At 54.1% G+C, this 14604-nt stretch overlaps 1 protein-coding gene across 4 annotated transcripts in view; it reads left to right on the top strand.

The window, feature by feature from the left end:
• GAL3ST1 (galactose-3-O-sulfotransferase 1) overlaps positions 1-13453 on the top strand; it is a 26155-nt gene extending 12702 nt beyond the window's left edge. Inside the window, exons 1-3 of one of the 4 annotated variants that reach the window (XM_023733639.1) lie at positions 4882-4962; positions 11055-11190; positions 12004-13453. In XM_023733639.1, coding sequence (XP_023589407.1) covers positions 11063-11190; positions 12004-13144 — 1269 coding nt within the window. In that variant the 5' untranslated portion in view covers positions 4882-4962; positions 11055-11062 and the 3' untranslated portion in view covers positions 13145-13453. Of the gene's footprint in view, positions 1-4881; positions 4963-7128; positions 7159-11054; positions 11191-12000 lie in introns of those variants that run through there. The other 3 variants (XM_004378942.2, XM_023733638.1, XM_023733640.1) reach the window with 3 other exon arrangements.
• Positions 13454-14604: the final 1151 nt, after the last annotated feature.

The following is a 14604-nucleotide window of genomic DNA, read 5'->3' as shown; positions in this document are numbered from 1 at the left end:
AGCTAGTTTGATTACTGGCACCTTTGAAGCTCTAATGTCCTGTCACCAGGTGGTTAGATCTGTTACTAGGTTTGTGAGCTCAGGAGTCCACCCACTCCTCCTGTATGGATTCAGCTCAGGTGCCCAGATAGATAGCCACCAAGTGTGTGGTGTAGGCTCTCACTTACAGTCCTAGACAGGCATGGATGATTGGTGTAGGGACAGGCATCTGGCTGCAGTAGGGGGACACACTCTGAGCAAGGCAGGGGGCTGACGGCCACCCTCAAGTGTCCAGGAGGAAGGCCTGTCCCTGTTCCCTAGAGCGCATGGCAGGGTGGGTTTTGCAGCCAGACTATGAGCACGTAATGCTGTTGGGTGTAAGGACTGGGGGGCACCTCTTATTCGTGAGCCCCTATCGCAAGTGGCCTGGTGGTGTAGGTGGAGCCACCAGTCCTCAGGCCCCTGATGTGGGTAGATGAAGACCCTGCTTAGTGGGCAGAGCAGTGTAAAGTGTCAAGAACCTGCCACTTCACAGCTGAAACAGTTGAAGTTAGAGTTCCAGTATATACCTGTTGTACTGTGGTAATGAGGGCCTACGCTGTTGTAATGGGCCCACACAAGTCTCTGCAGGGGGAAAGGCACTCAAAGTCCATGGCTCCTTTATGCCTGTGCCTAGGCGAAGGATCTGTGCCTACCCTGGGTTCCTGGCTTAGGGGAGCCGGCAGTTTATTTTTTCTCATTTGTTGATTTGTTCACTCTCCAAGGCAGGGAGAATGGCTCTGGGTGTGTGACGGATCCTACTTCCGGCCCAAGGGACTTGGCAATTGCTGAAGCCTGTCTGGGACCCAGTGCAGAGCAGGGAGCTGGGATGTAAATGGGAGAGAAGTTTCTCCAAGGGGGTGTTTTTGATCCACGCGGTAAGCCGTAGGCAAGTACTTATATTTCGTCAAGGGCTGTTTCTCACTGGTTCTGTGTGACTGAGTAGACTCTCAGTGGCTGGGTCTCTCCTGGTGCGGAAAACGCGCCTCCCGAGCACTGATGCTTGCCTGCCTTACTGCTAACCCCCGAGCTGATCAGGCCTGAAGGGCTCAGGCTGTCACCAGATCAAGTCTGGCAACTCCTCACTGCTTCCGAACCGTCTCTCCCTCCCCCTGCCACTCACTCCAGTTCCTCAACTCTGCCTGTGATGTTCAGGGCTCCCAGATTGCCATATATAATTGAATCACTTGTTTTTTCGGGTCTTTGTTGTAAGAGGGTCCACCGGAAGTGTCTGACTACTCCGCCATCTTGGCCCCGCCTTCTGGGTTATCTTCTTTTAACATATTTCCACAGATGGAATTGCTGGGTTTGAGGATGGGCACTTTTAGCACTGTAATAGTTGCTGTCAAATTTTCACTTCTGTGAACACTGTTGGGAAAGTCTTTTTGCACCACTCTTAAAGCCTCCTCACACATCCCCATCTAAGATTCCTCTCCAAGTACAGGAAATAGCCTTAGGACACCCTCATCCCACCAGAGCCCTGTTCCTACCTGTGGAGACTGAGCAAATGGCATGAATATCCCTCACTTGGGAAATGGTTCTTGGAAGTTCATGGTGGAGAGTGTGATACTGCCAATGGCTTTGAAGGCTCTGGCTGTCCTCCCCTGGGTGGGCTCTTCCCCTCCCTGCTCCTTTCATCTCCTCTCCTTCCTCACTCTTTCTATGGAGACCCCATTCTCTCCTATGGCCTCATTTTCCACCTCTGTGCCAATAACCCCCATCCTTTCTACCCCAAGACGTCCCTCTTGTGCTCCCGGCAGGGGATCCTACTGCTCAGTGGGTATCCTATGAGTATCCCACCCAGACCTCAGGCTCAACATGTCCTAGAGTAAACCTGACACTGCTCACCCCAGCCCCAACCTGCCCCTCCCTCAGCCTCCTCTACTCAGGGACTAGCTCCATCCCCAGCCAGCAGGGAATCCCAACCAGGACTCCTCCCTCCTCCAGGGCTCACCAGGCTGTGACTTTCAGCTCTCTCTTGCCCACCCCTAGCTTTCACCTTGGTCCAGGCTCATCTCATCCTTGGGCAGCTGTAACAGCTATTGTCGAGATCTGCCTGCTTCTCCTACTCCTTCCTCATCCCTACGTTTTCCATCCAGCAGCCTGAGGGAAATCCTAGCTCTTCACTTCTCTGCTGAAGACCCTCCCAGGGCCCCCACCCGCCGCAGGATCCAGGTCAAACTCCTTGGCGTGCTTCCTGGGGCCCTGCCCTCCTGCCCCTGCCCCTCATTCCGGCTTTGTCTCTTGGCTCCCCTGCCCACTCTACTCCTTCCGTGCATACTGGACACACCAGCCAGATGAACATTTGTTAGTTTCTCGATGCCCTGGGCCTTTGCACATGCCTCTCTGCTTGGCTCATTCCAGTGTAACAGGTGCATTCATTAATGCTAGCTGCTGTAACAAACTCCAGGTTCCAAAAGGCTTAGCGCAATGGCAGTTTAGCTCTCATTTTCATGAAATCCAATTTGGCTCAATGTGGCTCCTCCTGTCTTATAGCTCCACTCACCTCCAGATCCTTGGAGACCGCTCCATTCATCCAGCACAAGGGAAGGTCCACCCACTTCTTAACTTGGCAGCTGTCATGCCTGTCATATTCCACTGGACAGAATTCAGTCATGTGACATTACACTGCAAGGGAGGCTGGGAAATGTAGTTCAGCCATGTGCCATGGAGCATACACGGCAGCCTGCGCCACCCCAGCTTCCTCCCCCAGGAAGCCTCCCTGACCACCCCCAGCAGCTTCCCAGCCAGAGTGTCCTCCACTGTGACTAGCGGGTGCTGAGGAAATACCTGTGGATCAGATCACTGCAGCTCTGTAATTATGGTCATAAAAAGAGGCCCACAACTGTTGATAAGAAGAGAAAGCAGATTAAAAACAAAATGCATTCCAAAAAAGAGACCCCTCCCATCATCATATGCTCGTATAGATGGAAAACATGTGAGAAGACTGAGACCTCTGGGGACGGGACTCTTCTCATCTTCATTATACTTTCCTCTATGCTATTTTTTTTTTTTTTTTTTATTGAGGATGTGTTGCTCTTATAATTTAAAAAAAAATTTTTTTTTTTTTTTTTTTTTTTGTGGGCGATGTGTTGCTCTTATAATTTAAAAAAAAATTTTTTTTTTTTTTTTTTTTTTGGTGTGGGAGGACCAGCCAATGATAGTATCACCAGGTGCCCTGGGAAGGGATGTCTCTGACACAGCTGGCAAATTCCAGAGCACCCTCCTCCCCCCATGTGGGCTCTGCTATCAACAGTCCCCACTCTGGGGATCTTTGCTCGTCTTTGCTCTCCTCCTCACCCTGCCCATGAGCTCCACCTCTTCCTGACGCCCTGTTGCTCCAAAGCCTGAGATACTCTCCCAACTGGACAAGGTATACCCCAGCCCTGCCTCTCACCTGTTGTGTGACATTGAGCCTGGCAATGCCCCTCTCTGAGCCTCAGCCCTCTCCTCTATAAAATGGGGATGACAACAGAAGGTCCACAGAGAGGATTGTGAGGGTACATGAATGACACATGGGAAGTCCCAAGCATTTTCCCTGTTCGATCCAGAGTCCATGATAGTAAAACACCGTCACTGCTATTTGAGGTCAGCTATGCCCCAGCTCATCCTCATAAAGCTGTCCTCACACCAGCTCAGCCCACAAGACAAAAAGGCCAGCGGGATGTTAGACAAGACAAAATGCCTTTTCCACACCGTGTCCTGGCCCTGATTCCAACACTCAGAGAGGTGGGGACTCTGGTATCTCATGGGTGCTGCTCCCAGGCTGGATGTGCACTGGGGCAGGGGCTGCACAGAGCAGATGCTGGATTTGTGCTGTTTCTGGGGGGGGGGGTCGGGGGCGGGGAGCAGCTTCTTAACCCATGAATGTGTTCAGTGCCAGGGGCACTGATGATGGTTAATTGATGGTGACAGCTGGGTCCCCAGAGCCCATGCCTGGAGCATCAGTGCTGAAGGAGGGATGGAGAGGGCTCTTCCAGGCACCAGGGGACCCTCGGTCCTGGATGAAGCTGAGAGAGACCAAACCCAAACCCAGCCAAGAGCAGGGTGGAGAGAGTCCAGGCCTGGGCTGAGCCTTGGGCCCCTGGGGGTGAGGGCTGGGCACCCAGAACTGCCTCTTCCTGCCCAGGCCTAAAGGATCAGCATCTCTGATCAACCCACATCCCAGGTAGCTGGTCAAAGGTGTCCTGTGTCACCATCCCTCACACAAGAGAGGAGACAGAAGGTCCAGAGTGGCTCCTGGACCTCTTTAATGGAGGATTTGGAGCTCAGAGAGGGGAAACCCCATCAGATGCCTCTGCCTAGCCCTGGTGAGCTGCTCTGCCTCCGGGAAGGTTTCAGGCTGAGCTAGCTACTCTCTGCTCTGAACTCCCATGGATTTTTGGGCAAAGCTTGGTCCTAGCCCTGGTCATGTCTCAGTATCTTGAAGCTCTGGAGTTAGGCAAGTCAGTGTTTTTCTGGCTCTGTCTGCCCTTTGCTAGCCATGTGACTTCACCTCTCAGAGCCATGGCTGTTCACCTGGGGAGGAGCTGACAGTGCCTCCCATGTGCACCCTCCTCCTCCCATCCGCTGTCTCTCCCTTGGCCTTCGAACCTGGGCTCTCTGCGGCGCTCTGTGGCTGCAGTGTCCTTGGCCAAAGGACACCTGGGACTTTGCTGAGCCCTTGGGTGAAGGAGCTGCCCAGAGATGGGAGGGAACTTCCCACAGCTGCCCAGTGAAGGTAGAGGGCCAGGGCAGCACCTGCAGGGGACTGGAGCATGTCACCTGCTGTCCCCAGGGAGGGAACTCATAAATATTCAAATATTCAAACCCACTGGAGCGGGAGGGAGCCAGGCTGCTGCTGGGTGTCACTGGAGCATTCCTGTCTCCTGGTGACCACAGAGGCAGCCTGGGAGCCAGACAAGGCTCCGGCAGGGAGAAGAGAGAGTGGCCGGCACAGCCCAGGTGAGTATGTCTCTCTCCGCCCTTTGGCATGAGGGCCACTGGCACCGAGGCTGGCCTGGTGGAGATGCTCTAGGCCAGAGGGCTTGCCAGCCTGGCTCTGCTTCCCTGTGTGCAGGATGGGGGAGGGGGTGAGCCCAGCTTGCTACATCTGGCCTTCTGCCAGGGTCTGTGCTAACGGGGGCCAGGTGGCTTCTGTTGGCCAGAGGGGGCAGGAGTGGACAGGGTGGGCTGGGAGGGGACTATCCCTCCTGAGTGCCTGGGATTGTCACCACCATGGGCCAAGGAGGAGGCAGAGCAGGTCCCAGTCCTGTCTGTGCTGCTGCTGAGCTGTGTGACCTTGAGTGCAGCGCTGCCCTCTCTGAGGCCTAGGCCCTGCCACACCATCTTCCAGCCTGGATGCTGTCAGGCTCTGAGGCTCGGCCGTGCTGAGGTCTTCCTTTAAACCTCAGGCCTTGGACCTGGGGCTGTCAGCTGCCTACAAGTCTCCTTCATGGGCCAGTGGGCACACACCTTGCTGGGGCCACGGTGGCTCCCTGGGATGGTAATGACAATAACAGCAATAGTGGCAGCCTATGCTCAATGAGTTTGCTCTGTGCATGCCCCATGCTGGGCGCTTTCATTGTGGGGTGAAGAGGATCCTTGAAGCACCCTGTAATGGGGGGAGTATCTATGTCATCATTTTGGAGAAGAAGTTGAGGCATAGAGAGGGGCACAGCCTTGCCTGAGGCACTCAGGAGGGAAGTAGCAGACTGGGATTTGAACCCAGGACCCTGGCTCCAAGGTGCTGGCTCTGCGTGGCTCTTACACACGGTATTGCCACATGTGACTCCCATACATGAGCTCTCACATACTTGTGGTTTTCACATGTATGACTCCCATGTGTAGCTCTTACACACAGGCTCCCATATGCGTGTGGTTCTCATTGATACGTTCCCACGTGTGGCTCCCACATATAGGCTCACACACACACACAGCTTTCACATATGACTCCCACGTGTGGCTCTCACACATGGGCTCTCCCACGTGTGGCTCTCAATGAGGTGTTTCTGCCTGGGTCATGTTCTCATCCACACTCTCTGCTCAGACCCTACAGCCCTGGGCCACGTTCTGCCCTGAGGGTCACGGGGGTCATTCATCAAATATTGACCAGGTGCCAGCTTGGAGGGTGCAGGGATGAGTCACTATCAGGCCTGCCTGCTGCTCCACCTGCATACTTGGGCCCTGGTCCAACACGATGATAATAATTAATATGCATTGATCACCTCCTGTGCACCGACGTGCGTCCTCTCACTAAAACCTCACAGTCTTAGGACTGTTCTTTCCTGAGTCGGGCTCCTGACTGCCAGCCAGCCCCTCTCTGGGCCCCAGTCTACCTGCAGGCTCTGCCTGTGATTGCGAAGGGACCTGTCTGCCCCGTCCTTGCCGTCATGTGTCCATTGTACACACAAGGAGACTGAGGCTCACTGAAGCTGGGTAGGAAGAGAACGGCTGGTTTTGGGTGCCTCAGGCTGCAGAGACAGGAAAGACCAGCTACCTCTCCCCTCATCCTGGCCACCCCAGCCCGCCCACAGAGGCCAGAACCTCTTATGCTCCTGGGGTAGATGTCCCCCGGCCACACCTCAGCCTTCCATGATGGAACTCCATGCTGCACACACCCACCTTCCCAGGGCGCTTGGGCTGGGCTTGGCACACGCCAGGCTGCCACAGACAAAGCTGGAAGCTGGACATTGCAGGTCAAACTCCAGCCCTGCCCCGGCCTTGCTGAGTGATCCTGAGCAAGTCACATTACCTCCGAGAGCCTCAGTTTCCCCATCTGAAAAGTTAGGGCAACAGTGAGGTCTGCCTCCCAGGATGGCTGGGTGTAGTCAGTGAAATGCTCTGACGAAGCAAGCCCTCAGCCAGGTCTGGTTCATAGTAGGGGCTCAAAAGGGAAACTAGAGGGTGGGACAGGCCAGGGCCCAGTACCGAGCAGGGCCCAGCACCCAGCAAGAACCTGGCAAGGTTTGAGGAAGCCAAAATGGGAGAAGGAACGAATGAATAAGTGAATCAGTGAATGGGGGGGGGGGGTAAGGCCGTCCTGAGTGGGGCCAGGTGGAACCTGATTGGTGGTTGGGGAGGCTGGTCTGCCCCCTGCTGCCTGGCCTCCACCTACAGCGTCTGCCATCACAGCCTCTCAGAGTTCCTGAAAGTGCCGTGGTAAGTGGGGCTTTGGGAGCAGGGTGGGCCCTCGGGATTTGCGGGGCAGGCCATAGGAATCCTAACACCTCCCCATTTACAGTGAGAGAAACTGAGGTCAAGAGCCCCACTCAGGGTTTGGGCAGAAGTTGGAGGCTCTGTCTCGTTTTCTGTGGGCCCCTCCTGGGGAGCAGGAGGCTGATGGGGGCATCTGAGGCGTGGGGTAGGTTTGTGCTTGGTGGCCGGCCACTGCTTGTCCAGGGACCCCACCTTGAGGAAAGGAAGACGCAGGCTGGGGCAGGCACCTGGGACTCAGGAGGGGAGCAGCTAGCACTCTGAGGAGATAATTATATGCTAGCTGCTTTGCCTGTCCCATCTCACAAAAAGGCTCCTAAGAGCCTTGCAAGGGGGACTTCCAGTGCCCTCCTTTCACAGGTGAGAAACTGAGGCTCCAAGAGGGTTCCTGGCTTGTCCGAAGTCACAGTGCTGGGTTAGAACACAGACCTGGGGTTCCAGAGCCTGAGGTCAGCAACCCCTCTTCCCGGGACTCTTCTGTGGCCAGGCTGAGGCTGGCTGGCACACCCCACCTTGAAAGCTAAAAATACATTTTACCGATTAAAAAAGTAATAGAAACCTGTTGCTGTCCAGTCAGTTCCAACTCATAGCGACCTCACAGGACAGACTAGAATTCCCTGTAGGGTTTCCAAGGCTATAATCTTTACAGAAGTGGACTGCCACATCATTCTGCTGGGAGCAGCTGGTGAGTTCGAACTGCTGACCTTTGGGTTAGCAGCTAAGCCCTTTACCCACTGTGTCACCAGGGCTCCTAAGAAAGTAATACATGCTCCTTTAAAAAAATGCAGCCATTACAGAAATGAACAGTATAGAAAAACATTCCCTTATATGTCCCTTCCTCTCTGGATAAGAGGAAACCACTGTTAAAACTTAGAATAACCAAACCAGTTGCCAAGGAGTCAACTTCAACTCATGGCAACCCCATGTCAGACTAGAACTGTGCTCCGTAGGGCTTTCGATGGCTGATTTTTCAGAAGTGCATCACCAGGCCTTTCTTGTGACGGGCCTCTGGATAGACTTGAATTGCCAAACTTTCGGTTAGCAACCAAGCACTTTAACTGTTTGTACCACCCAGGGACTCCAGAATCTAGAATACTGCCTCCTCAACTATTTTTTTTTCCCCCCTGGCCCTACATGTATGTTATTTACCTAAATACACATGGATTGGTGGGGGGGGCATATTGTTCTGTGACTTTTTTTTTACATAAATAGATCATGGGTGTTTATGAGCCAGTTCACTTACCTTTAATTGTAGTAAGAATATACATCACAAAACATTTGAAAATTCAACAATTTTTACATGTATAATTCAGTGATATTGATTACGATCTTCATGTTGTACAACCTTCATCACTGTCCTTATCTGACCTATTTCACCACCATTAACATAAACTCAGTGCCCTTTAAACAGTAACTCCCCCTTTCCTCCTCTCTCCCACCCCTGGTAACTGCTAATAAGCTGTGGTTTCTGTATATTTGCCTATTTCATATAAGTGAGATCAAACTATTTGTCCTTTGGCGACAGATTTCACTCAGCATGATGTTTTTGAGGTTCATCCATGTTGTGGCGTGCATCAGGACTTCGTTTCTCTTTATGGCCGAGTAATATCCCATTGTATGTATAGACCGCATTTTGTTTAGCCATCCATTGATGGACATTTCGGCTGTTTCCACCTTTCGGCTCTTGTGAGCACAGTTGCAGTGAACGCTGGTGATCAGGTTTCAGCCTTGTTTTTTTTTTTTTAAATCTGCAGGTGACTTCATCTGAGGATAGGCCTTGATTTATTTACAGTCCCCTTCTGATGGACGCTGAGGTTGTTTCTATTTCTTTTCTATTTCTGACTGAGCTGCCGTGAACATCCTCACACCTGTGATTTTGCTCACTTGCCCAAGTGTTTCTGCAGGCTAGTTGGGAATCAAAAGGCTTGCGTTTGTCAGAACTGCCCTCTGGAAACCCTCTCCCCGGGCCCTGTCCTCTCTGGGCCCTGTCCACCCTGCCTGTCTGAGGGTGAACAGGGATATCGCGCTGTCATGAGGGGGGCCAAATTCCTTTGCCTATGGTTTCTTCCTCTGCATAATTCTTGAGGTCCTTTTCTGTGAGGAGAAATTTCTAGATGACGAGTCAAGGACTCAGGCACTAGTTCTAGCCAGTCTGGTGGGCATGGGGTGCCCCCTTCTCTGGCGAACAGGCTGGAGGGATTTATGGGTGCCTCAAGTAACTTTTCCAGAGGAAGTGTGTGGGGCCCTCCCCAGGTGGGCTTCCTGGCTTCTGTGCCCCAGGGTCAGTGATGCCGTGCCGTGTGCATGGTCATGGGGCAGCACGTGTGACCCCTCGTGCATGGCCTCAGGGGCCCAGGGTGCAATGCAGCATGCGCCTGGACGGGAGTGGAAAGTTCTGGGCCCTGGCCTTGTAGCTCAGGGGAGGCGGGAGGGCCCTCTGTGCCCAGCTCTCCCGGACCCCACCCCTTAGCCTGAACTACCCCCTCACAGCTCATGTCTAAGTCCCCTGCTGGTAGGGTTGCCACATTTAGACACCCTCCCGAAGAAAGGACATCCAGTTAAATACGAATTTCATATAAACAATGATTTTTTTTTTTTTTAGTATAAGTCTGTTCCATACAATATTTAGAACATACTTATACTTGAAAATTTATTCATTATTTATCTGAAGTTTAAATTTAATTGGGAAGGCCTGACTGCTGGGAAGGAAAAAGGAGATGGGTATGTGGGCAGGGGCCTGGCCAGCTGTGTGACCCAAGCCCTCACCTTCTCCCTTCTGAGTCTCAGTCTCTCCACCTGCCTCACAGAGCAGTGAGGAGAGATGAGGAGCCTTGGCTCCCCATGGGCAGCTGGGAAGGTGGCACTGGGGACAGATGGGGTAGCTGGGCCTTCTGAAAGTCAAGGGCTCGCCCTGGGGAGCCTCTGCCCCCTCCCTGTGGACAGCCCTGGTCCCAGGCCTGAGCCCTGGGGAAAGGTCTTCTTTTCGTTCTTATTTAAAAAACTGTTTCCTTATGAAGCCCAAAAAGCTGTAGAAAAAAAAAAAATGATAATAAGCGAATGCACCCCCCCAACAGTGGCATCACTAGAGGAGTGCAGGGGGTGTGGACGACACCCGGTGACACTGTCAGAGGAGGTGACACCAAAATGACTGTCTATAAAATTTTTGTGCAGTGTTTCAGCAGAAATTTATTATTTTTTATAAAAAATCCCTGTGGTTAGTTAAAACAACAAAAACATTTTTCATAAGCCCAGCTTACATGTACCAACATACCTACTAGGCTAAAACTCTATGCTAATTTACTTTTTTGAACCTACTAATGCCCGCCGGTCAGAGCTGTCTTTATTACCCAATTACAATAATGCTTCGAATCACGTGGGTTCGCCAGCACCAACTATAAGGACGTGCTGTTGTTTTCGTTCCTGCCCGTGTTTTTATAGTCACTGATTTTGTCAGATTTTCTGGTGTTGTAGCTACAGTATCATGGTGATTAGCACGAGGGGGGTGACATCGTGAGTTACTGCACTGGGTGACTGCCCTGTATCCACCACCCAGCTTGAAAGTTAAAACAGAACCAGGCAGCAGAACCTTCTCCCTGTCCCACTCCCCAATCTTCTTTGAGTTGGCTTTGCCCACCATCCTGTCTCTCTCCACAGTGTATCTCTCTGTCTACAACCCTGTTGCTGTCTCTCCCCATGTTTGTCTCTCCGGTGTCTGTCTGTCTCTGTCTGGACGCTGCTGGGTGGCCACAGGTGAAGGCAGGTCCTGACATGGAGGGCCGGCCTCAGGGGGCTCCCTTGGGTCGGCCTCCTGATGCTTGCTCCACCCCCCTGTGCCCCTCCAGGTGCTGAGATGCCGCCACAGAAGAAGCACTGGGAGTCCATGGCCAAGGGGCTGGTGCTGGGTGCACTCTTCACCAGCTTTCTGCTGCTGCTGTACTCCTATGCTGTGCACCCACTGCATGCCGGCCTGGCCGCCACGTGAGTGGCCCTGCTGGGCGGCCACGGGTGGGGTGGGGTGGGGGGAGGGGCTGTTCTCCTACACTGCCACCCTAAAGATCACGGCTACCTCCTGGACAGCCACCCTGTGCCCTGCACCATGCCAGGCCATGCCAGGCACAGTTCCATTGTGGGCAGAACTCATTGTGCAACCCCAGGCCTCACTGTTCACCTCTCCGAGCCTCAGTGTCCTCATCTGTGAAGTGGGGATAATAACAGAGTCTGCCTCATGGGGTACAAGAATCAACACAGTCTGTGTACTGGCTCAGAGTATCAGGGCTCCAGCAGGGGTAGGGGTTTGGCAGTGACTTGTCCAAGGTCACACAGCTGGCACAGGGCCTGGATTCCAACTGGGGCCTGTCTGACTCCAAGCCTGGGCTCCTAACCATGAGGCCATCTCACTTCTTACAGAGGAGGCCCTGGCACAGCCTAAGCCGTTACTTAGTGGCATTAAGTTGAACTAAAGGAAATTGCCCATAACTGACCATTTTTTGCCTACAAAAAAAGGCAATTTTATGACACTATTTCATGACACATGCAGGACAAGCTGCTTTGATTGATGGGCCTGCCACACTCTATCTCCCTTCAATTTCATGCCAACACCACGAGTAGAGCCTGTTAGTGTTCCCATTACACAGATGAGGAAAGTGAGGCCAGAGAGCCCAGACCCTGGACTCAGGCCCCACAGGCGGGTCCCTAGCTGCCCTGGCACTGCTCTCCACATACCAGGGTGGGGGGCCCTCAGGACCCTAGCAGCCCACCCAGGTTCTCCCTACCTCTCTGTGCCCCCAGCAGGACCCCTGAGGCCGCAGCACCCTGCTCTCCAACGCCAGAGGAGCCCAAGGCAGTGACTCCGGCCAACGGCTCAGCTGGCGAGTGCCGGCCACGGCGCGACGTCGTGTTCATGAAGACGCACAAGACAGCCAGCAGCACACTGCTCAACATCCTCTTCCGCTTCGGCCAGAAACATGGGCTCAAGTTCGCCTTTCCCAACGGCCGCAATGACTTCGACTACCCAGCCTTCTTCAGCCGAAGCCTGGTGCAGGACTATCGACCCGGCGCCTGCTTCAACATCATCTGCAACCACATGCGCTTCCACTACGAGGAGGTGCGCAGCCTGGTGCCACCCAACTCCACCTTCATCACAGTGCTCCGCGACCCCGCCCGCCTCTTCGAGTCCTCCTTCCACTACTTCGGGCCCGTGGTGCCCCTCACGTGGAAGCTCACGGGCCGCGACAAGCTGGCCGAGTTCCTGCAGGACCCGGACCGCTACTACGACCCCAACAGCTACAATGCCCACTACCTCCGCAACCTGCTCTTCTTCGACCTGGGCTACGACAGCGGCCTGGACCCCGGCAGCCCGCGCGTGCAGGAGCACATCCTGGAGGTGGAGCGCCGCTTCCACCTGGTGCTGCTGCAGGAATATTTCGACGAGTCGCTGGTGCTGCTCAAGGATCTGCTGTGCTGGGAGCTGGAGGACGTGCTCTACTTCAAGCTCAACGCGCGGCGCGACTCGGCCGTGCCGCGGCTCTCGGGTGAGCTGTACCGGCGCGCCACGGCCTGGAACATGCTGGACGCCCGCCTCTACCGCCACTTCAACGCCAGCTTCTGGCGCAAGGTGGAGGCCTTCGGGCGGGAGCGCATGGCCCGCGAGGTGGCCGCCCTGCGGCAGGCCAACGAGCACATGCGGCGCATCTGCATCGATGGCGGCCGGGCTGTGGACGCCGCCGCCATCCAGGACTCGGCCATGCAGCCCTGGCAGCCGCTGGGCACCAAATCCATCCTGGGCTACAACCTCAAGAAGAGCATAGGGCAGCGGCATGTGCAGCTCTGCCGCCGCATGCTTACGCCCGAGATCCAGTACCTGATGGACCTCGGCGTAAACCTGTGGGTCACCAAGCTCTGGAAGCTCATTCGGGACTTCCTGCGGTGGTGACATCCAGCCTGCCCGAGGGGCCCTGCCCAACTGCTCGCTGAGGAGGGGCTGGACAGGGGCCCTACGGCGCTGGCTCCCCTGGATCCCCCCTGGTGCCCCCCCGGTCCCCGGGGTGAGGTGGGGCTGCTGCGGGGGCACAGCAGGCCAGGACCAGCCCCAAGGCACACTGAGAGGGTTAACCGAGATCAGTATTTGAGTAATTGTACCTTTTTTTAATTAAACCCTCCAAAAAGCAAATGTTCTATTTCCTGCCTCCCCTTAAGGGGAGACCTCAGAAGTAAAGGAATTTGATGTTGTGTTTTTGTTAAACTGCCTCAGTGGTGGTGACTGGTGGGGCCCTGGGCGGGGACACCCCGAGAGAGCAGAGCGGGGGGCCTGTGTGGGTATGTTTTCGAGACAGAGCCCAAAGGTGTGGCTTGGATTTGAGGTGTGTCTGTTATACTTTGAAGCCCTGTGTGCTTTAGGAGCTCACATGAGCTACCAGGACCTGGAAAACTGTGTGTGGGGTGTGTGTGTGTGTGTGTGTGTGTGCTGTGTGTGTAGTATGTGTGCTTTGTGGTGTGTGTATGTGTGTGCTGTTTATGTGGGGGTGTGTGCTGTATATGTGCATATAAGTGTGTGCGTGCTGTCTGTGGGGTGTTCGCATGTGCTGTGTATGTGGGGGTGTGCATGCGTTATGTGTGCTATGTATATGTACATAGGTGTGTGTGTGTGTGCTGTCTATGTGGAGGGTATGCATGTTCTGTGTATCTGGGCTGTGTGCACATGTGGTGTGTGTGTGCCGAGCATGTGTTGGGTATTTGGGGGGTGTGCATGTGATGCGTATGTGTTCTATGTATGTGCGTGTGTGTGTGCATGTGGTGTGTGTATAGGTGTGCGTGTGTGGCGTGTGTGTGTATGCTCATCCTAAGGATCATGCCAACTGCTCATGCTGATGGGCGCTGGTTAGGTACCTGGCATCATCTCAATTCATCCTTACCCAAACTCAAGGAGGTGGGGACAGTGGTCATCTCATGTGAGATAGGAAGGGAGCTCAGAGAGGGAAAACCACTTGGCCAAGATCAGACAGCAAGTGGTAGGATGGAGCAGGGGTGGTGGAGGCCATGGCCAGATCATGTCATCAGTGTTTGGCGGGGGCAGAGAGATGGGGAGCACTAACACGGCATCAGCCAGCCTGCCCAGGCCAGGGTAAGGGCTCTTTACATGATCTCATTCATCGTCACAATAATCCTTCCAGGCAGGCATAATTACCATTCCATTCTACAGATGTGGGAACTGAGACATCGAGGGGGACACTGCAAGATGTGTCAGACCCACTACTCAAACTGTCTCCTGAGACCTTGAGCCTCTTCCATCTATTCACCCTGACCCTGCTGGCTTCTCTCTTGGCTCTGGGCCAGCTTTCCTGCCTGCCCCACTCTGTGTCTGTGCCCCCCACTCCCTACTCTGTTTGCCTCACA

This window comes from Trichechus manatus, unplaced genomic scaffold (assembly GCF_000243295.1).
Source record: "Trichechus manatus latirostris isolate Lorelei unplaced genomic scaffold, TriManLat1.0 scaffold00061, whole genome shotgun sequence".
NCBI lineage: Eukaryota > Metazoa > Chordata > Mammalia > Sirenia > Trichechidae > Trichechus > Trichechus manatus.
Note: the sequence above shows the minus strand (reverse complement) of the source record. Positions and strands in the feature narration are given on the sequence as shown.